Source organism: Catharus ustulatus, chromosome 18 (assembly GCF_009819885.2).
Source record: "Catharus ustulatus isolate bCatUst1 chromosome 18, bCatUst1.pri.v2, whole genome shotgun sequence".
NCBI classification, from domain to species: Eukaryota; Metazoa; Chordata; class Aves; order Passeriformes; family Turdidae; genus Catharus; species Catharus ustulatus.
The window spans coordinates 6,723,217-6,745,330 of NC_046238.1; the positions used below are offsets into that span (position 1 = coordinate 6,723,217).

The following is a 22,114-nucleotide window of genomic DNA, read 5'->3' on the forward strand; positions in this document are numbered from 1 at the left end:
GTGATGAGCTGATTGATGGATGGATGGATGAGGGAACTGGTGCATTGGTGAGAGTGCAAGCAGAGCCAGCAGCAGTGTGGGAAGCTGCCTTTTATCTCAAGGAAGGAGATGCCATCACCACGTGGGCATTCTGGCTGCAGAACACGAGCTGGCGTGCTGCAGGCTCTGAGTCATCGCTGTCCTCCCATCTGATGCCAGCACGGTGGCACTCGGGCTGGGGAAGTGGCACTGGGGGCTCTGCCCCCATGGGCTGGTTCACAAACGCTGGTCAGAGCGCCTGCACGGCCAGAATTAGCTCACAGGGTGTGTTGTGTGCTATTTCCACTCCCTCCTACATCAGGAACTGGCCCGGTCCTTTGATGAGATGGGAGCATTTCAAAGGTGGAATTTGTTTGTGAGGGTGTAGGGAGCATGTTAATGAGTGTAGGTCACATCTCCTGCGTGTCTGCAAGGCAGTGAAATGCAGGCAGCCCCCAGCACGTTTTGGTGGCTAACAAAAGCATGTCTCCTAAAATTCAGAGATGCTGTGTGTGCACAGTGGGATGTGTGCAACACACCAACACCCTTAGGTCTTGTAGCCCATGAAGAGCTTTTCTTGTGATTGTGGGTTTGTGTGCACTCAAGATTAGGGTGAAAAGGGAGTTATAGTGGGAGTTGAGTTGCTTTCATGTTGGTCTTTTCAGTTGTCTTCAACCTTTTGGATACTGCTTGATCTGAAATATCTCTTCTTTCCTCCCTTTTTCCTTTCCAGCCTTTTAACTCTTTGGGATGCTTTGTTTAGCTTAATTATGAAAAATGGCAGGGTTTGGCACCATAGAAGGAGTAATTCCATCTGGAATTCTCTCTGTAGGTGCCTTTTGCAAGGTTGCAGCATTCCTGATAGTTTTGGCATGCGGAGCATACAGATGTTTGCCCTGTTTAGGGTGAGCAGGACTACATTTGAGCGGCCACTGAACTTAGGACTGGATTTTTCCAGCATTCTCTGTTCTGTTCTTCCACACAAGTGTGTGGCCAGGGGACAGCAGTGTCACAGCTTCTGTGCAGAGCTGTCCCATCCTTGGCTGCAGAGATCCCAGGTAGTCTCCATCCCAGAAGACAGGGAGGGTTATCATTAAGGATTGATGCTTGGTTCATGGTGCATTGTAGCTGGAGTTGAGCCTAAATCTCCAGTGTGGGTTACCATGAAAGGGCATTGAGAAAATGAAATGTCTTAATGATGAGGCCTGTGTTTCCTGAGCATGAAACTTGCATTGAGCAGGAAATACTGTGGCAGTAACTTGAGACATGTTCATGCTCCTGTTGTACATAACCTTGGGCCCCTGAAGAAGTCACAAAGCTGTGTGTTCTCTGTAGTATGCATTCATTTAATGTCATCTAAGTCTCTTGCACACATGCTCAAAGCACAGTGGACTGGCCAGTCAAGGACAGCGGAAGGACAGACTCAAACACACATCCATCTTGCAGCAGCAGTGCTCCCACGGCGCTCCCACGAGCTGAAACATGACTTGTTTTTCCCAGGCATGTGTTCTACCAAGCAGAGAAAGAAACGCAAACCTTTCAGCATGTGCTTTGTTCTTTTTCCTGTTGCTCCATAAGGTCCCACCTTGAATGACAAGCCAGAAGCGAAAGCAGCCAATGTCCCAAAGGTGTCTGGGCTAGAGCGGAGCCGGGAGCTGAGCACCGACGTGCCCTTCGCCCTGCCCATCCCCAGCCCCCAGCCAGTCGCTGCCGTTGTGACTTCGACTTCCTCAGCGCCCACGTCAAGTGCCAGAGCAAGCCCACTGCTGAAGAAGGAGCCAGTGATTTCAGCACCAGCACCACCCAGGCTCACGCCTCAGCCGCAGCCTCGGCCGCAGTCACAACCTCAGCCTCGGCCGCAGTCGCAGCCCCAGCTAATCCCCGACCTCCGGAGCCAGCCTCCCAGCCACATCCCTCCGCCTCTCAACTACCAAGTGCATCACCAGGTGGCCCACAACGGACTCAATAATATCAGGTAGGAGGAAGGGATGCTCACGTCACCTCCAGGCTGCTGCGGGGCTAAAGCTTGTTTCAAACAGGTAGAAATTGCTGGGAGGCAGGGCGAGCGCTCCTCTGGGGTAAGATGGTCTGTGCTTTGGGAATTGGACTTCGTGGGCTGACTCCAGGCTGGTTTTTCCAGCTGTGGTGGATCAGTGCATTTGAAACGTGATAAATGAGGTGATAAATGCACACCTTATGGGAGAAAGGCACGTGTTCCTTTCAGTCCAGTTTTAAGTCAAATTTTGCATGGTCTTGTCTGAGCTGACTAGTTCTTTACTTTGAAATTTAAGGTGGTTTGAGTTTGATCAACACCTTTGTTCCATATTCAGAAATATTTCCATTGCTCATGGTTCTCAGGTTTTTTAGCTCACCAGCATCAAAAGAGGGATATCTGTCTTGGACTTTGATCCTTGTGAGTCCCTTCCAACTCAGAATATCCTGTGATCTGTATTGGAAAATGCTGTGTCCCTGAGACCAGGGCTCCCGTGTAGGCTGATAAATCTGCCTCAATCTGTCATGTTCAGATCTTGCAGGAGGCTTAGCTCTGCTGTTTAAATTGCCTCCATCCAGTAAGGAGGGTGGGTGAAAATGGTATGGATGAAATGTTTCTAGAGAAAAGAGTTTAATCAGTCAACTGGAACCTGTGTAGTCTTTTTGCTGGTACAGAAAACATGCCTTGCCTCCCAAGCAAGAGCTAGGCTAGTTCAAACAAGATGAGAAAACTGATTCAAAGCATAATATTTGACTGCACAAAGGTCAGAATATGAATACAGAGAGCTGCCATTAATGTGTATTTCATAGTATCCTGCATACTTAAGGTCTGTTGTGGTTTTACCTTGTAAATGCCACCATAGTATAAATGGTGAATAATATTCAAACTGTTCAAGATCTCTCTGAGGTTTAGTTTGCAACAGACACTCAGTATTGTGGGAATTACACAACTAATAAACGCAGTGATAGTGTGTTTCAGCCCACAAAACTTAGATCACTTGCAATGGAGTAATAATAATTGAAGAAGACGTAAAATACAAATTACTATTGAGAAAAATTAGTAACATGGTCTGCCTTTGCATGCTTGTGTGACTGCAACTGCACAGTACATGTGCATGAGATCCAGAGGGGTCCCAGTCATTCATGCAGTGCAGCTCTACACACCCAGAGCAACAGAAAAGGAATTGGGTGTCACTGTGTCCTCTGGTCACAAGGATCCACATGGACACTGCAAGGGCATCAGAGGCTCCATAAAGGTGCAAAACCCAGCTGCTCTGTGGCCTTCATCAGTGCTCACAGAGAGCTCTGAGGATTGTAGCACTGGAGGAAACATCCCTCCAGAGAGCCCGAGCCCGTTCTGCCCTGTTGGAGATGTTCATTAAGATTCGTTAATTGTCTCCACTGCCATTAAGACAAGCAAAAGCATAAGCCTGGGGAGATCAGTGTTCCATAGTTGTGCTGTTTCTGGTTGTGTATTTCTTGCACTGTTTCAGTCCTGTATTGTAACACACTCTTTCCCTCTCTGTCTCTCTCCCCTCCCATCTCTCTCTCTGCAGCCGGAGCAGCAGTGCTAGCAGTGCAACGAGCATCAGCCTCCCGAAACACCTGCCCCTGTCTCCCCAGATTCCACCTCACCATTCCTCCGGCCCAGCTCTGCCCCTCTCCATCTCTAATCTTGCTACCTCGCACTTCTCTCTCAGATCGCAGACCCAACACCAGCACCATCCGGCCATGTTCGCCACCCCACCCACGCTGCCACCTCCACCAGCGTTACCCACCAACAGCCTCGTGATACCAGGGCACCCTGCGGGTAGGTCCCTTCTTCTGCCAGGGCTAATCGGCCGTGCATGCACCGGAGGGTGTGAGAGAGGGGCTGGCTGGTGGGCAGGTGAAATACCTTGGCACAGACCCCTCAGTGTGTGCTGGAACTGTGACAGTGCTCGTGAAACAGGTAGGAGACCTCGATGTGCTTTACCAGATGAGAGATTATAGACAGATCACTGTAGCTTCCTATAGGAAGTCTTCAAAACAAATGCAAAAGAAAAAATGCCCTGTTCAGGCCATGACATTTTTTAGATTAACAGAGAAATGATGTGCAGTTTGCCATTTCCCCTTCTCTCCACCCTCTCCAAAGAAAGCTGCTGTTGGAACTGATGAGAAAATACTGTTTTTACAGTTGTTCTAACTGAGCACTTGAATCTCATTGAATCCCCTGCCTGATCCTTCAACCAGCAGCACATCCTGCTGGCAGAGCAGGATCCAGAGCAGCATAACTGTTCTGTGCCCATGGCTCCATGGCCTTTCAGTCTGAGTCAGACACAGCTCAGCTGACAAGCTCTGCTGTTCTACTCTCACTATCTTTGCATCCATTTAAAAGGTTTCCTTTGTTCACCCTGGCCCCCCATTCTATTGTCATTACTGCCCTAAATGCCCTGTTTATAGCTTATCCATTAGCTTACAGCTGTCCCTGGAAGAGACCCTGGCAGCTGGGGACTTCCCAGCAACTTTCACTTGCTGGGGCCTCCTTTTGATCTGGCATTTGACTCCACAACTAACTCAGCAGGGATTAAACAGGACAAGCGTTTTGCAAAAAACACACTCTCTGTTTCCTATGAAGTCAGTTAAAGGAATAAGGAAATGACAGATTTGCTGTGGAAAAATCTGATGGTCTTCCATCCCCCTTTTTTGCTTCCAGGAGCTAAATAATGTCTCGTTATTTATTACTGCTTCTTTAAGTGAAAAAAAAAAGTACGAATTGGTCCAGAGTGAGCTCTGAGAAGGATGATAGACAAAAGTGCTGTGGGTTCCCCGCCAGAGACAGGGCCACATAGGCCAGAGCTGGCGGCTGTCACGGGCCCTGGCACCATCTAGAATTTCAACCACATGGCTGGGAAGATGTTGGCAGCACTGTGGGAGACCTATTCATTGCTTCCCCTGTTTAAGGCGAAGAACTACTGTGATGGAGACTTTGAAAGCATAGCAAAAGGAAATAGCAGAGGGCTCACTAAAAGCATGATATTGCAGTCACTGAAAGCAAGTATGTTTTCACCATTAACTTCAGGAGATGCAAGATCAAGTGACCTATTCACATTCAGCAGCTTGCCAGGAAACACTAACAGTCTTGCTCCTACTAAAAGGATTTCTCCTGCAATTTAAGTAGGAGAAGCCTAAGTTAGTGGAGGAAAAGGTCTGCGTGTCTAACCCTGCAGACAGTGAAATGCCTCTTGTCTGCACTATATGAAATGCCTGCAAAGTGGCACATCATAAAATCAATACAGAGTGCTGCAGAGCCAGGAGCTTCTGTTGTCATTCACATAAAACTTTCTTAAAAGCAGACAATATTGCTGAGCAGCCCTGAAGAGGGAGACAAGAATGCACTTCTGGTGGCATTTCTTCCTTTTGAAACCTAAAGCTAATGCCAGTAACTTAGGAGCAGCCCTTGCTGGGCTTCTGCCATCTGCTCAAGGGCTGCCCTGATGTGGGATACTCAGAGCAAACAGGGGTCTGTGTCTCTCCTCTCCTGAACATGAGGGCACCATGAGCAGGAGTGCCCTTCTTGTGCCATGCCCAGCTCATGTGTGCACACAGGACAGTGCTTGCAGGTCCCAAGGGCTGCTCAGGCACCCTGCTCCTGTTTGTGTTATGGTGTGACTGGACCTGACATCACTGGCAGGTGCAAGAGCTTAGTTCTGATCCAGACATTGCTCTCAGAGCTGGGCTGTTGCTTTGCAATTCCATCCTTACTACAAAGCAGCCACTCCTCCAAGTGCCACACAGCTTCTCCAAACATCTCCAGGCCTTTTCTTCTCCTGACGGAGGCCAAAGTTGTGGTAGAGGGCTATGGGCTGGAGCCAACTGCAAATCTATCAGTCTGACTTCCAGCCTCTTAAAGAAACTGGATATCAGAGCACTTACAACTGCCAACTTGCTTTTATCTCCCCCTCCAGAAAAGTGGATTATCTTGATGCTAACAGAAGGATTCAGTTTCTTTAAGTCATGCCAGATTTAAAAGCGTAAACACACACACACACACATGAAATCATGCTCATATTCTCTAAAGAGGTTAGGTTTTGGATCTAAGTGCTTTCAGCCTATAGTTCTTTTTTTATTTGCTCAATCTGAGGAGAACCCATTATAGACTCTTTTGCTTCAGTGCCTTAGGCTTCAGTATCACAAATATATATACTTTCTGCTTTTGTATTAATTATTATATGGATTGTAGCAGTGCACAGTACCTGCTCTTAGCAGTACATTTGTTACTGAAAAGCAAATGACTTGTGCACCCAAAATTTGCTTTCAAATGTGACTTTTGATTGTAGGCTTCAGTGATAGTAGAGACCTTGAAGTTCCCCATCAGAATGCATGTTTTTAAAGACCTTAACCATGTCACTTCAGAAAGTGATTGATTTAGACATTTCTAATGTTACTGTAAAAAATTGAAGTGAAAGAAATCCCTGCAGAACATGAAATAAAACTTTAAAGTGCAGGTGTTCTTTTGCCCCTTTATATTCAGAGCTCTAGTTTGAAGGGGCTGTTACAGTCAAAGAAGTGGATTTGTGTAAATTCAGAAGCAGGTAGATCAGTCAGGACTGGGTGTGTGTCATCCACAGCTGGGGACACATGTTGGTCTTCGCTTTAAAAATATTTAACATGTTGAATGCTAATCCCTGTGTGAAGTTCTTAGGCAAAGCCACAGATAGATTTAATTGTTATACTAGCAGACATTTTGGAGGAGTGGACATTGGTCCTTACTGTCTTCAGTGACATCATTTCTGAAGCACTGGTGTCTTCCCCTGCCCTGAACCACATTCACATTCAATGCAAGTTGTTATTCCAGAGGAGGATGCTGAGAAGAGACCATGTCATAGGGTGGAACATTTTTTTTCAGCACTCGTTGCAACCTTGATGAGATCTTGAGCTACTTCAATGTTTGTCCTCTTCCCACTGATTCCTCCTCTGTATTTTCTCAGAGGAGAAAAGCCTGGAGGCAATGACAAAAAACAAGAATTACAACCTGTTACAAATTGAGGAGGATCTAGCTATTTAAGATCTCAATAAAAAGCTTAGTGCAAGGAAGGCCTTGATTGATAGGATAGATATTTCTGGTCATTGCATGCATGCCCTGGGGCTGAGAAGGGGGGATGGCACAGGGATGGACGTCTGAGCAGGCAATTTCCAGCCACCCAAACCCACGGTTATCCCATTGCACTGAAGAACTTACCAACATTTTACCTGTGAAGTACATATGTGTCAGAGCTTAACACACATCAGTGTGTATGTGTGTGTGTGTGTGTGCCTCTGACTGTCACACACCCAGAGGATGAAGGTCAGTCCTGCTGTTCTGAAGTGAGCTGTTGGCCTCCAGGGCACTCCCCAGCACCTCCTTTGAGCAGGAAGGTGCGTGAGCCTAGGAGATGTGATCCCAGAGGTGAGGCTGGGTTTCTGGGGTGTGACCCCAGAGGTAATTGTGGATCTCTGGAGTGTGACCCCAGAGGAAATACTGGATCTCTGGAGTGTGACCCCAGAGGTAATGCTGCATCTCTGAGGTGTGGCCCCAGAGGTGAGACTGATCTCTGAGGTGTAACCCCAGAGGTAATTCTGGATCTCTGGGGTGTGATCCCAGAGGTGAGGGTGATCTCTGGAGTGTGGCCCCAGAGGTAATTCTGGATCTCTGAGATGCGACCCCAGAGGTAATGCTGGATCTCTGAGGTGTGACCCCAGAGGTAATTCTGGATCTCTGAGGTGTGACCCCAGAATTAATGCTGGATCCCTGAGGTGTGACTCCAGAGGTGAGCCTGATCTCTGATGTGTGACCCCAGAGGTAATGCTGGATCTCTGGGTGTGACCCCAGAGGTGAGACTGATATCTGAGGTGTGACCCCAGAGGTAATGCTGGATCTCTGAGCAGGTGCCGGGCGGACAGAGCGGGCGGGCGCGGGCGGGCGGGCGGGCCGGGCGGAGTGCGAGCCCCGATGATGTTTTCTGCTGTGATGACTCATGGTGTTCTCTCTTGTCTTTAGATACCAGCCTGTTGATATCATTCAACCAACCAATCATGTATTGCCAGCCTCATTCGGGGATTCTGATTGGTACTTTGTCACAGGCATCTCTCTTACCTCCACCAATGAGTCCTCACGTAGAAAACCACCACAGCATGACCTGCAGAAACAGGGAATGCCAGGTGAATATTGACTCTTTCTCCTCCGTCTTTGTGGTACTCACAGGCCCACGGGCCTCTGTGTCTTTTTTTTTTCTCTCTCTCTCTCCTCTAGATCACGAACTGCTCAGGCAAGAGCTGAACAACCGGTTTTTGGTTCAGAGTTCGGACCGGGCCGCTGCCTCACTTGGCCCGGTGCCGCTGCTGAGAGCGGAGTTTCACCAGCACCAACACACGCATCAGCACCAACACACCCACCAGCACACATTCACTCCTTTTCCATCCAGCTTGCCCCAGACGCCGCTCATGCCGCCCTCTGCACCTCCCATGGTGCGTACCCCAGCCCAAAATGTGAGGATAAGTAGAGCATCTCTGGTCAAAAAGCCTAACCCACTCTTGTCAAACAAAACCCAGCCCTCTTCATTTCAGCCAGGTGTGCTGTCCCTGCCCTTCCAGCCTGGAGGCCAGCACTCCCAAAGGGACCCCCTTTCCACCCAGAGCCCCCACACCAAGCTCCTGATCCCCCGTGCTGCTCCCCATGAGCAGAGACAGCACCCACGAGACAAGTCCAGAATCCCTTTTGTTTCCTTTTCGTGTGTCCTGCTGTGTTTTTCTATTCCCCCTTTCCCTGAGCCAACTGCCTTGACACATCAAAAGACACCAACCAGGATGCTACAGGATGGGTGGCTTCCAGCCCCAGCCACTGTCCCCACAACTGCTGTGTGCAAGGCAGACCGTGCTGGCTTACCCAGAGCTCTCACCACAGTGCAGCATCTCATCCTTCTGTCCCTCCTAATATCTGATCTGTATTGATTTAGGCATTTTATTACTTGATTACATCAACAAGCACTAATTTGTGTGTGGCTGGTTCTGCTGGGAGTGATCCTCCTGGCCGTGTAATAAGCATTTGGTCATTGAATTTGCTGGTAGCACAATGGGACTTTGCTGCAGCTGTTACAAAATTGTTAGGGATCTGCTACAAATGGATTTTGTCAGTACTTTAAAACGCACTCTCTCCCCATTTCTGGCAATTACTTTGTGAAATTGAAAGCACAAGATTGAGCTTTTTTCCCCCCTCTCAGTTTCACACTGTGTCCAAAATGCAGAAACAACCCTATTTAAGGCTAGTAAAAACAGCCTTTGGGAAGAACTACCAAGGACTCAAGGAGCATAGTGTTTCCCACTTTTCTTTCCCACTGCTGACTGCTTGATGACATTCTTGGGTTGTAATCTGCTTAGCAGCAAGACAATTAAAAGCAATATCATCCGCTGAAAATCCAGCCCCAGGTGTTTGCTCAGTGTACTTGTGTGTAAACACCTTTCCTTCTTTGCTTGGTCTGTGTAAAACAATTCTGAATCTTTTCTCAGAAGTCTCCTGCGTTATTTAAGAGCTGTGATACCCAAGCTTGGGAACAGCTCCCACCCCTCCCACCCGTGCCCATTGATACCAGCCCTCAGACCAAAAACAACTTGCGAGGTTCTTTTGTTATATTTCATTCACATCGTCTTATATTCCTCTAGATCAGGTCTGCTAATCCCAACACCAGAGAAGAGTGTTGAAATTACAGCTGCATGTGTTTGGTAATTTATGGTATTTACACTGGAGGGGACATGGCTCCAGTAATAACTGTAATTAATGAAATTACGAATCTACTCTCCTGCACATAGAGGAGTGTGAAACAGCAGCTGACTTGCCAAATAAGCAGCTTTTCCTGGGGTCCTACAGCTCCCTTCCCCGCCTTCTTCCCATTCCCTCCTCCCCAGCAGAATGTACATGCTGTTCAGAAAAGTAATATGTGTGTGCTTTGGGTTTGCTTCTGAGATGGTCAACAACAGGACAAACAGGGCACAGACTACACACATGGAGGTGTTAAAACCCCATGCTGGAATGGAAAAAGTTTACAGTCACCTTTTCTCTGGGGAACTATCCCTTTTGCAGGGGAGGGCAAATGTATTTGTGTACCTAAAGTAATTCAGCCCTTTCCCAAAGAATTTTGGTGCTTAGAGGAGCCCAGGAAACTGGGAACTGGTATTGGCTGCCCCACAGTAGATGTGGGGCTCTAATAGAAAATGTTTCTTATCTGCTAGTCTGTGATCTGGTTCAGCAATCCAGGGGCAGATCCCAGATCTGGTCCTGGAGCTGAACTTCCCTGTGTTTCTCTGTGCTGCAGCACCAGGACTGCTCTCTTCCCAGAGCAGGAGCCTGTTCATGCAGTACCCGAGACAGGGTTCTGCAGTGAGCCTTGGCAGTGCCCAGCGTGGCCTGGGGGCTCCTCCTTGCTAGCCTGGGGAAATCAGTCATGTCCCTGATGAGCGAGTATGGAATAACCAGTCAGTTCTGCTCTGTTAAACGCTTACACATGGGCCATGATTATTTGTCTATGTTGAAATCCTGATGTGTCTGCTACTGCCAAAACCAAACTCACCCGTTCCCTTTTTTTTTCTCTTTTCTTTCCAGTTTGACAAGTACGCTCCCAAATTAGACAACCCTTACTTTCGACATTCCAACGTGAGTGCTCACCTTTCTCGTTGGTTTCTTTGTTGATGGTTCTGCTTGCTCTTCTATTGCTTGTTTTCAATTGACGAGTAGTGTTTTGATCCATTCATTTCTAAAGCTCTTTTTCCGTCTTGATTTTTATGTTTTTAAGGTACCAAGTTTTCTTTGGGCTTTTTTTTTTTTTTTTTTTTAAATTCTCTGTCTCCTGCATTTTTGCTGCTGCGGCTCTGTATCGCTGTGCCTGGGATGGCAGGGAATGCGCAGGAATTGCTCAGTCAGTGGTCATTGCAGTACCTTTGCAGCTGGTGCTTCTCCCAGTGCAGCAGCCCGGAGTGCATGGCTCTTTCACAAGGTTTTGCTCAGGTCACAGGAGTAAGGCAGACTGGTGGTTTCTTCCTGGTGCTCCCCACTGCTCCAAAGCACAAAAAAAACTACATGTTTTGGGACTTGTAAAACTGCTGTGTGTGCTCAGGAGAGGCCTAAGCAAAATTTCACCCAGCCAACACAACTACAAGGTGGTGTGCATGTTGCCTGTGGTTAGAGTGCAGTGCAGCATCTTGTGGTTCCTTTTGCTTTAAAAATTAAAGCAGGTCACATTTCAAAACAGGATCAATTTTTTTGCAACAGCAGAAAAATGCAAAGTTAATGGAAAGTGAACATCAACCCCAAATTATGCTCTGTGCTTCCTGCAATAGTCCACAATTTTTAAAGGCACACTTGTTCAGCACTTTCTAAAAAATTTATTGGATGAGTGCATTTTTCAAGTTTTGGCTTTGCTGTTAAAAATTTTGAAAGCAAATTTATTGTGTATTTTCACTGTGGCACTTGTTCAGCACAGTACTATTTTTGTATGTGCCAGGCTTGGCACCTACCTCCATTATTGTTCAAGTCATCCTGTGACATAAGCATCTCTTTTTCTTTTGTAGTTCTTTCCAACCTATCCTCCAGCAATGCCTGGAATGCCACCCATGCTTCCACATTCAGGTCCCTTTGGGTCACTTCAGGGAGCATTTCAACCGAAGGTACAAACTTCTTCTTCTGAAGGCTTTGTTCTTTTGCTGGGAGAGAAACTGTGTTCAGAGTCTTGTCTCTGGTGATTTTGCAGCACATGATTTAACTAGCAGAAGTGCAGCACAGGGTTGGAAAGGATCACCCCACAGAACTGTGAGCATCCTCTGCACAAAGCAGCCAACACTTCAGCAGAAATTTTCTCTTGGCACTGCAAATCCTTCCTTGGAAAGGATGTAGTGGTTCACTTGGGAGGTCTGCTGAAACTGGAGGAGAAGCATACAGTGAAGTGCATTATTTTGATTGAAATATTTACAGCTCATAATAGACCGATGAGTCCCAAATCATTTTATAAATCTAATGGTCTGAGATTGCAAAAGATAAACTGTGTTTATTCCCAGAAAAAACAATGAGATTTTGACTGCACAAGTGTGGGAACAATAGGGAGAGACTGCTGGAAATGGGTAGAGCAGTTTGAAGGAGCTGAATTTTTATTCCCAGCTCCAACACTGTCTGGCCTTGGGCAAGTCGCTTAAACCTTCTGTTCCTCAGCTTTCTCATCTATAAAGTTATCTTGCAGTGGGTTTTATGAGGGTTGATTAATGCCTGCAAGCTTCTTTGAGATAATGTGTTTGAAAGGTGCACTGCAGCTGTAACATGTCATTACAACTAGCACTGATTGGCATTTGGAAATGTTGCCATCATAACCCCCATTTTTTGGCAAATTCTGTGGTGTGCACTGCTTTTTTTTTTTTTAACCCTCCCAGACATGTTGTTTTTATTAACTATTTTTAAATGTAACAAAACTGTTAAATCTCTTCAAACAAGAAATAATGGATTGGATATATATATAGCATTTGTTTGAAAATGGAGCATGTACTCCATTTGTAAGGTGACATGTTCAGCTTCCTTACATGCTGTGATTTTAGAGATTTCTTATCTTGAGCTGCATTTCCATAGAACTCTGCTGCTGTGTAAGAAGGCTTGAAACACCAGCACTGTACCCTGGCCATTCCTGTTTGCTTTTGGAAGGTGATTTCCATACCCACACCAGGCAGGTCTGGGGTCTGTGCTTCCCTCAGCAGTCTCACTGACCTCAGTAATTAGCAACAGCTGCAAATAAGGCCTTCTACAACTTCCCCCTTAACTTAATGTGTTTAATGGAAACCAGAGGATTTCATCAGTGCCCACTGAATCCTTGACATTATTTTGTTTTAGGGATACATTACAAATAGCAGTCTCTAAAATGGCTTTGTTCAGAGGCAGTTCTGTATGTGGTGGCTGCAGGCCTGGAGAAGGAGCAGTTCATGGAAGCAGGGGGAACAAGAGGGACAGCGTGGCCATCCCTTGATGGAGTTTGTCTGCCAGTGTTAATTGTTGTTACTCTTGCAAGGGATGACAGGGAGTCACTACAGACCCTGAGCAGCAGAGTTGACTTTCCAAGGAAAGGAGCTGCAGGAATAAGGTGGAATCAGACAAGTTTTGCTCACATGCAGCCAGTGCTGTTTTGCCATTAGGCTCCTTCCTGTTCACGAGGAGCTGCTGCTACACCAGTGGCACCTTCTGCTTTCCATCTTCACTACAGAGCTTCACAGATCCCATCTCACTGCTAAATACTATTAGGCCAAGGAGCAGTTGCATAGTGAGAAAGAAAAAGTGAGCACAGACCCTTTACATTTTAAGCAGTTCCTAGTGCTTTATAACTGCCTTTTAATTCATTTTAGATCCAGCATTTGCTAGCTTGAGTTTAGGCAGTGCAAGGTCACACTCTGGTGTTGTGGTTAATCACTGACATTTAATCTCTGCACAGTGCAGTCAGTGTTTACATACAATCTAACAGTTGAAAAAGAGAAGGATAGGTTGAAAAATGGATCTGCTGCTTTAGCACATTACTTTCCAGTCTCCCAGAGGAGGCAGAGCTGAACTCTAGGCAGAGCCACTCCAGTCGTTGTTACTGCGTTGTTCTTCCATGGTCTCTCCCTCCCAAGCTGTTTGACTAAAGCCTGCATAATCACTACAGACCTGATGATTTGGCTTTGGCACTCTGACTCCTGCACTTCTTGCTTTCCAAAGCAGAGATCTTGGTTTTGTTTTTCCCCTTCCCATGTCATTTGCCTACAGCTGTGCATGTGAGTCCACTGCACATAAATCCAGGCTGACGGTGAATTTCTCAGTGAGTTTCCCAAAAGCCATTTCTCACAAGCTAAGAACTTGAAAAGGTCAGAAGTATTCAGTTTGCTTTGCTGGAGGAAGCATTCACATCTTTCTCCAGGGGACAAAGGGACAGGATGACACCATGCTATTAACATGTTGTGATCTTAAAGCTCTTGCCTGCATGAAAGCTGTAACTTATTTGCCACCTTATATCTACCTCAGCTGTCAGGGATGCCCTGAGAGCTCTGACCTGCCTGGGGAGTGCATTGACTTACCTACACACACACGAAAATTCGCTTTTTAATGAGTCTGGAAGTTAGGTAGCTTTAGACAAACTAAAACCTACCTTCCCTCCCACACCCAGGATTACACTCATGGCTTGTACTGTTTGAAATCTGCTATAATTTGACCTAAAACATGAGTGAAACAATCTCTCGGGGAATGAGGTTTAACCCCTCTGCACTCAGCTGTGCAGAGGCACCAGGTGCAGTTGCTCTGGGAGTGGGAGATGGATGAATGCCGGAGTGAGGAGATGAACGAGTTCTTGGGGATCATCTAGGGCAGGACAGCAGGTGGGATCTGGAGGAGGAACAGGGATTCGTTCAATGAGGTGTTTAATTCTTGCTGGAAAATGATGGGATAAACAATGCAAAGCTATAAAAGACCCACAAGCACCTTCTAAAGTTTCTCATTTTTGCCTTGTCGAAGCAAATGGATGGGCTGTTGCTGGTTCAGGCATTGTGTTACCTGGCCCCAGTCAGAGAGGGGCCATGGTCCAGTGTGTGGAACATGGGACTGGGATGCTTGAGTTATTCTGTTCCTGACTGCTGTGCTGTTGCTGCCTGGAAAATGGAGGGAGTCACATCTCTCGTTCTCTCTCCTACATCTTGCGTGTTTTGTCTAAAGAATTTCTCTAAAGCTTGGGGGCAGGGATGTCTCTTCCCATGCACATGCACAGCACAATGGGGTGTGATCTCAGCAGGGCTTAGGGGTGCTACTGGAATACTGTTACTGCTGCTCAATAATAATAAATGACATGGTGGTTAAATGCTGTTGGCTGTCAGTAAGAGATAACATTTAGCACTAATGTAGCAATATGCGTGTTCAAAGCGCAGTGCAAACATGGACTAATTAATGCTGTTAACATCAGATAGAGATGTTAAATGCACCACTGGTGTGATACAGTATTATTCACGCTCTCCTCTTGTCTTTCAGACTTCAAACCCTATTGATGTAGCAGGTAGACCAGGCACAGTCCACCATACGCTGCTGCAGAAGACTCCAGGGGTAGGCAACAATATATAAACTTCTTTTCAGCTTATCTGGGTTTACAGTAAGCACAGTGATTGCTGATAATAAAAGGAGAGCAAGCTGGTGAGCAAATTGGCCTTCTAGACTGGGAACATGCAGTGAGGAGTTGTCTTTTTCTGGTGAGACAGTAATCTCCACCAGTCGTGAATTCAAAGGGATGTATTGGCTTCTTTCAAAAGTCAGAGGAAAATGGGGCAGGAAACCCCTTCAATGTCTTACCTCTAAGTATTGCTTGGAGAGTAGTTTTATGCGCTCCATTTCAGAATAATTACAAGGTTCAGAAAAGCACTGGCACTGTTCAGTTGCTGGCATGAAGCTGCTTTGTTTATCATAAAATTCTGCTGAGTTTGGTTCAAGGAATGAAAGAGAAGTTTTAAGCTTTCTTTAAGCCTTTTAGGTTTCCCGTGTCACAGGGGACTTCTCTGGAACATTGCTTTCTAAATGCTTTTACTTGTTCAGAGGAAGGAAGTTCCCCACCTTTCTGTATATTGGCTAGTTTTAGAAAGACTGATTGTTTTATTTCTGCTTTTTTCATAGGTGTCAGACCCTTATAGGCCTCCAGTAAGAGTAAGTAAGGTTTGTGGGGGATTTTATATACATATTTATTCACAGACACTTGGATTATTGTGCATGTGCTTTTGAAATGTAACATGTCCAGTAGAAAATTTCATGCTCATCCTTTACTTAAAACAAAATGTCAGTTAGCTGTCTGCCACTTCTGATTAATAACATTTAGGTTGAATCCCAGCCTTATTTTGCATCCATTTATGTGCATTAATAGTTCAGGGTATGAAATGAGGGTCACAGAAATAAATGACTGTGAGCATGGGCAGACATTCACCAGTGAACAGATTCGTGGTGGCTTAGGTCAATGTGCTGATGTTCCACATAAACAGTGGAACAGTGAGTACCACAGCTCAGCTGAAAACAGGGACTTGTTCAGCTGTGGCACTGCTCATCCTGGGGATTGTTTGTCCCTACCCTTTCCCTCCCCAAAAGCCAGTAGCCATAATAACCACGCATGACTTAGCCTGCAGTGCAGCAGGGGTGAATGAACAGGGCTCTTTTCAGAAACAGAACTCTCAGCCATTAGTTGCTTTCTCTTAAGCATGGCTTACTGTTCTTTGCTGCCATTCATTTCAATTTGGGAAGGGGGGAGTGCAAGTAGGAAAGAACAAGGCAGGATCTCAGATGTCCATGAGATGGGGAAGATATCCCACATTCTTCCTGTTTCCTTCTTAATTTAAACATCATCTGCTGCAGTGCAGAAGTGAATGTTGATCACCCATTGTGCCATTTTAGTAATCAGCCTTTCTCATTGCTTAGCTGCCTGGTTGACAGTAAGGGAAATGAAATGTTCTATCTGGTGTAGATTGCCAACGTATAAATTAATCTAAATTCTTGTGCTTTCCACTGCAGAAACCCGGGAAGTGGTGTGCGGTTCATGTACAGATCGCCTGGCAGATCTACCATCACCAGCAAAAGATAAAGGTAATTCAGATGGTTTCTGGAACAAAGCCAAGTCTTTTAGCTTACAGATCGTATTTGAGTGAGTAATGGGCAGGAAGCAATTCTGTGGTGATTCTCAAGCTTGCCTGTATTGATTAACTAATACTTACACTCCTTTAACATTTATTGTAGCAACTGTAAAGTTTATCTGAGGGCAGAGGAGGTGGGTGCATAGCCAGAAAGAGGGGAAGAAAGCGAGGGGCAGAGTAATTTCCCCAAGTCAATAGTTTTTTTACAAAGCATGCGCGTTTGATGTCGCTTCCCTTCTGCATTAGTACCTCCTGTGGAGGAGGTAATGAAATGGCCGATGCAGTGAAGAACATTACAGAGCAGAGAGCAGGAGAGTAGATTGATAACATCAGTGTTAGAGGTTGTGGGGCTTCCTGTGCTGCTGTGCTGGTGGGCAGAGGGAGGGGGTTTAACACTCAAGAGGTAACAGGATGTCGGTACCCTGGGGTGCTGTTGCTGGCTTGAGGCTCCCTATGGCAGGTAGAACAGCTGATAAAGGGACTGTGTAGATTGTATTTTTTCATAGCTCCTGCAGTAGTTTTTTTGTCCCATTAATGACAGCTGTTCTCTTCTTGAGTGGGTGTTTCTGAAGGGGGTGTATGTCCATATATTTTAATAAGCAAAACATAATCTTTAGGCTATTGATAGGCTTTTATGACTAAGGTGCCGTTCTGGCCGTGCTCACTTCTACAGGGCAAGGATAAAAGCAGTGTCTGGAGGAGCCTCGTAGCTTCCTTCATCCTTTGCCCCTTGCCTGCACACTGAGCTGTCCTGGCTGCAGGAAGGGCATAGTCTGGGCACATCTCTCTCCAACTGGAGAGGCAGAACAGACGAGCCCATCACCCAGCTCCTGTCAGCAGCTTTGTGCCTGCAGAGTATTTTTTGTCAGGCTGAGAGAGCCAACTGCTCCTGGGGTGCCGTGCACTCAGTGTGTCATGTTCCTGCTCCAGCATGGGCTGAGGGGCTGTGTGCTCCCTGCAGACCTTCCCTGGCATGGGGCAGGCAGCTGAGAGGCTGCAGGCTGGGCTGGCCCTGCAGAGCCTGGCAGAGCACGGCACAAATGCACTGCATGACCGGGGACTGCTGTCACTGTCCCTAACACTCCCTGGCAGGGCTGAGGAGGGATGAGCCTTAACTCTGTCTCTTGTTCTCCCATACAAAAGAAGTGTGTAATGAGCTTGGTTTTATATCATTTGACAGCAAATGCAGCTGGATCCCCACAAGCTTGAGATAGGTGGTAAACTTGACCTGTTCAGCAGACCTCCCGCCCCTGGAGTGTTTCCAGGCTTCCATTATCCACAAGATCTTGCCAGGCCTCTGTTTTCTACCACAGGTAAGGGAACATCATTCCTTGTTACAGTCAGTGTATTTCATGCATGTCTTTACAGCTACATGTGCCTCAGAAATAGAGGCAAGGTTGGTTCAAGGAGTGCAGAGACACTGCTGTGAGCAGGGCTCTGCCACCACCTCCAGTGCAGGATTCTCTGCACATCACTGAGCTGCAGCAGTTGGCTCACAGTCCTCTCTGTGCAGCTGGTTCTTATGTGCCTGATTAATAGGCTACAGAGTGATCTTTTAAAAGTCATTTTGACAAAACACTTGAAAATGTTTCCATTGCACAGGATTGGAAGTGGCCCCAGACTCTTTCTTGCTTTTATATTTGCCATGTTATTCTTCTCAGCTCCTCCACTCACCAAGTTTCTGTTTGTTTTCTGAAAACAAGGGGTTTTTTGTAAAAGGAAAACTTCAATAACAGCATTGAAAATACCACAGAAGGTGTATTTGTTAAGTTAAATAGAAAATTCCCCTATGTGTTACAAAGTTCAGCAAATTCTGGGGCTTAAAATGATATACTGAATTTACAAAAAGCCCCAAAGAATTAAACACAGTTTACACTGATCAATTGTTTTCCAATCTGTTGGAAAAGTAATTACAATTATGCAATTAACAAAGGACAGTAACCTTCACCGTGTTGTTCTCGTTGCCTCTGACCATGGGAGACTGCAGTTCTCACATTCTGGTCTAAGAGACCAGTGTGAATTCGTGTGGACATCTGTCTACCAAATGCCAAATGTTGTTTTTATTCTCAAGCTTAACTTTCCCCTCAACTTCTTCACATTTTCTCTCTTTGTTTGAGATGCCAAAGTCTGTGTTCTGAATGAGCTGCATCAGTTGATGAGATGTAACTTAGCTCTTTATGTATGTAATTAATTGTCAAATAATGTAATTTTCTGCCCTAATGTTACTCTTGTTTCATGATGCAATATTGTACAATCACCCAAACTCAATGCAGACATGATCATATTCAGCCTCCGTTCAACCCTGTTGAAATTAATGACATTAAAACAGTTTTGAACTCTGTCCCAAAAATGACAGAAAAGCAACAGATGACAATCAAGCTGAAGTTTCTGTGAGAAATTAGTTTCAAATGCAGATGCCAGATAACCTTCAGGAACTCCACCAATGTTTCAGTCTGTCTTTCTGCTCTGTGGATGGAAATTCTTAAGCATCAAATGCACATTTCTACCACACCTGATCAGTGCTGGTACCAGCTCTACATTGCAGGGTGCTACCCTGTATTTTGGTCTCTATAAAGGTGTTGTGATAGTACAAGGCCAGGATACTTATTGCATCTACTTGGATGCATAAACACTGCTTATTTACAAACCTCTGCCTGTTTCCTGTGGCAGATGTTTCCTCATCCTTATTTTCCTCAGTTTGTCCTGTGTTGTCATTACAAAAATCTTGTTTCATGTCTGGTTTTGCTACTGAAGGCTGTTCCAGACAGAGTTATCCTAACAGGCAGACAAGCACCAGTCCAGTTGGTATCTGGAGATTTTTCCCTTAAAAGATGCAAGCATGGCTTGCTTTTAATACGTAAAAGCAAGAGGGAAAATAGTATGAAATAGAAACATTAGAGAAGGCAAACTAATAGAAAACTTTCAGTAGAGAGAAACAACCTTACAACAACCTGTCTGTGAGTATATTAATCACAAGAGCCATCACACAGTAAATCCATGTAAAGAGTGCTGTCAACGTGAGCAAACACTGCAGCTGGAATACGTGGAGGAATAAATCTTTTACTCAGGAATATCTGAGGCATTCTTTTCACCTTACTGAGCACGTGTGCAATTGATGTGAATCATTGGTTCTGCTGCATTGCCTGGTTACTGGGGGAGACATAAGTTATCTTAGGGCCACCTGTCTCCAGGACGGATGCTGGGCTGCCTGGCAGACGGTCTATTTAATAACTGCCTGACAGCCTGCAATGCTGCTCCTGGCTTTCTCCTGAGGATTTTTTATTATCAGCCCATGTAGTGGAGTTTGTAAGCCGTCTCCTTTGAAGAAATCCCCCATCCATTATACACCTTCTGAAATCTTAAAGGATTAGAAAGATGACAGTCTCCATCCGTCTTGAAGCATTGGAGCAGTCAGAATGTTTATAGAGAGGTGCTACATAGGTCTCGTTGCCATGGTCTCTTCTTAAGTTTCTTCTACTCATTTTCTGGCTGCTTAGGTTTGAGGTGCCCAGGCTGTTGAGGGACACAGAACTCTCTCTGCCCCTCAGGTTTCACAGTTTGTTCTGGACACATGAGTGTGTTTCACAGCAACCATCAGGGGTTGGGCTCTGTGTCCAAGGAAGGCCAGGTCAGGGCTGACCACGTACCCCAGTGACAGGTGACACCAGTGCTTTTCACACTGAGGTTGTGAGCCCATTCAGATTCACATATGCCTGCCTGCAAAGGAAGAAAATCTCTCATTTTCTGCTCTGAAGGAAGAGCAGAGATTTCTGCATGAGCCTGGTCCACCTTGAAATACAGGGCAGACCTGCTTGTTTCACCCCCTTCCTTCCCATCTCTTCAGCCTCTTCAGCATGCTCAGCAGTGATGTTCTTTCCCACGAGGAAACATGGCACCATGGCAATGAGCAGTGTCTAGGAAAGGGAAAAAATACCAGGGGGGAGCCTGTGGATGCAGAGGCAGATGTGGGAGCGTAGCTGGAGCTCTCATGGGATAAGCATGATTGATGTTCCCTGTGTGCCTGTCATTAACTGGTGTTTCATATAGACTCTAATCAGTCACTTCTGAGCACCTTCTGTCTGGGCCCATAACCTGGGCTGACCCTTTTTAATGTAAACATGGAGTAATGAGTGAAAATGTCAGACAAAGAGCTTGGCTTCCTTGTTACTCCAGGTGAGCACCAGCCCTCATGCAAGGTCTCCTCCTGCCTCCTAGTGCTCTGCTAGTCTCCTTGGTAGGGCTCCCAGGGAAATCCAGCCTGGTGCTTGCTCAGCTAAGGTTTGGGGTCTTCCCCTGCCTTTGTTGTTTAAATGTGGCCTTTGCATCCAGCTCTTGAATGGGATGGCCAGGAGCTCTGTGTATACAAGGAGTCACTTGCCCCTGGACTAAAAAGTGACCTTGTTCTCACAGGTGCGACACATCCAGCCACCACCCCTTTTGGTCCCTCACCTCACCACAGCAGCTTCCTGCCTACAAACCACTTGGCAGGTAAGTGTAAGTAACCCTGCCTTCATCTCTGTACCTCTGCCCCCTTCCTGGCTCTCAGTGTGGTCCTGCACTGGCCCACTGGGGGAAGGAAGTGCTTACACTGCCTCAGGATCCAGAAGCTGGCCAGCTTCTCATCCCTGCCAGCTCCTAGCACCTCCCCTCACTGTCCCCCAAAGGAGAGGGCAGTGCAGAGCTGTCACATCTGTCACTGCTGGGACACTGCTCTGGAGCAAAGCTGTGACCTGTAGAGTCCTGTGCTCCTGAGCATGCCTGAAGAAATGGGGGAAATTTGTACAAAGATACCTCAGACAAGCCTCAGCTTAAAATGGGCTCCTCCTGTACCATTTTCCACCTATGAAAGGTCTTGACTAGGTTCTTTAAAAGAGTCTAGGGAACACTTCCTGGCAAGTAGATATTCTGCACATTTTGCCAGCCTTTCAGTTTCCTAATTGGCAGTAAGTAGAGCCTGATTTTGTCAAATTTCCTCATTTTAGAAGTTCACAAGCAGCTCATTGCCAATTAAAGTTCAAGCTATGTTGATTAATGTTTTAGTAACATTCATCCAATCAGTAAATGTGGCATGCCACATGACCTAGTAGACTTTTTTTTCTCTTGCAAATATCCAGATTTACATCAATTCCTGAGCATTCTGTCAAAATTAACTATCTCTACCGAGTCACTCAGCCACTTAAGATCAAAGAGGAAGGGCAAGAACATCTATATTAAAATAAGTAAATAAGCAAATAGCAGTTTGCTTAAAGATGCAAGCTATTTGTGCCATTTGCCTTGATATTTTAAATGTGATATCTGTGAGGAAGTGGAGAGCAGCATTACCTCCTGTAACATGGCAAGTTAAAGGCTTGAAGGGGACAGTCAAAACGACAGTGGGGCAGATGACCAGTAGGAAAGAAAACAAGTACACTGGTAGGATTTAACCCATAGCTGTCTCTGG

The 22,114-nt window shown here is 46.0% G+C and overlaps 1 protein-coding gene across 1 annotated transcript in view; it reads left to right on the plus strand.

The window, feature by feature from the left end:
- The window catches only part of FBRSL1 (fibrosin like 1), a 498,161-nt gene that overhangs the window by 469,209 nt on the left and 6,838 nt on the right, over positions 1 to 22,114 (plus strand). The window contains exons 8-17 of the mRNA XM_033075794.1: positions 1,597 to 1,993; positions 3,567 to 3,820; positions 8,282 to 8,517; positions 10,625 to 10,675; positions 11,590 to 11,685; positions 15,041 to 15,112; positions 15,674 to 15,712; positions 16,556 to 16,627; positions 17,855 to 17,987; positions 21,085 to 21,162. Of these exons, the coding sequence (XP_032931685.1) occupies positions 1,597 to 1,993; positions 3,567 to 3,820; positions 8,282 to 8,517; positions 10,625 to 10,675; positions 11,590 to 11,685; positions 15,041 to 15,112; positions 15,674 to 15,712; positions 16,556 to 16,627; positions 17,855 to 17,987; positions 21,085 to 21,162 (1,428 nt within the window). The remainder of the gene's footprint in view (positions 1 to 1,596; positions 1,994 to 3,566; positions 3,821 to 8,281; positions 8,518 to 10,624; positions 10,676 to 11,589; positions 11,686 to 15,040; positions 15,113 to 15,673; positions 15,713 to 16,555; positions 16,628 to 17,854; positions 17,988 to 21,084; positions 21,163 to 22,114) is intronic.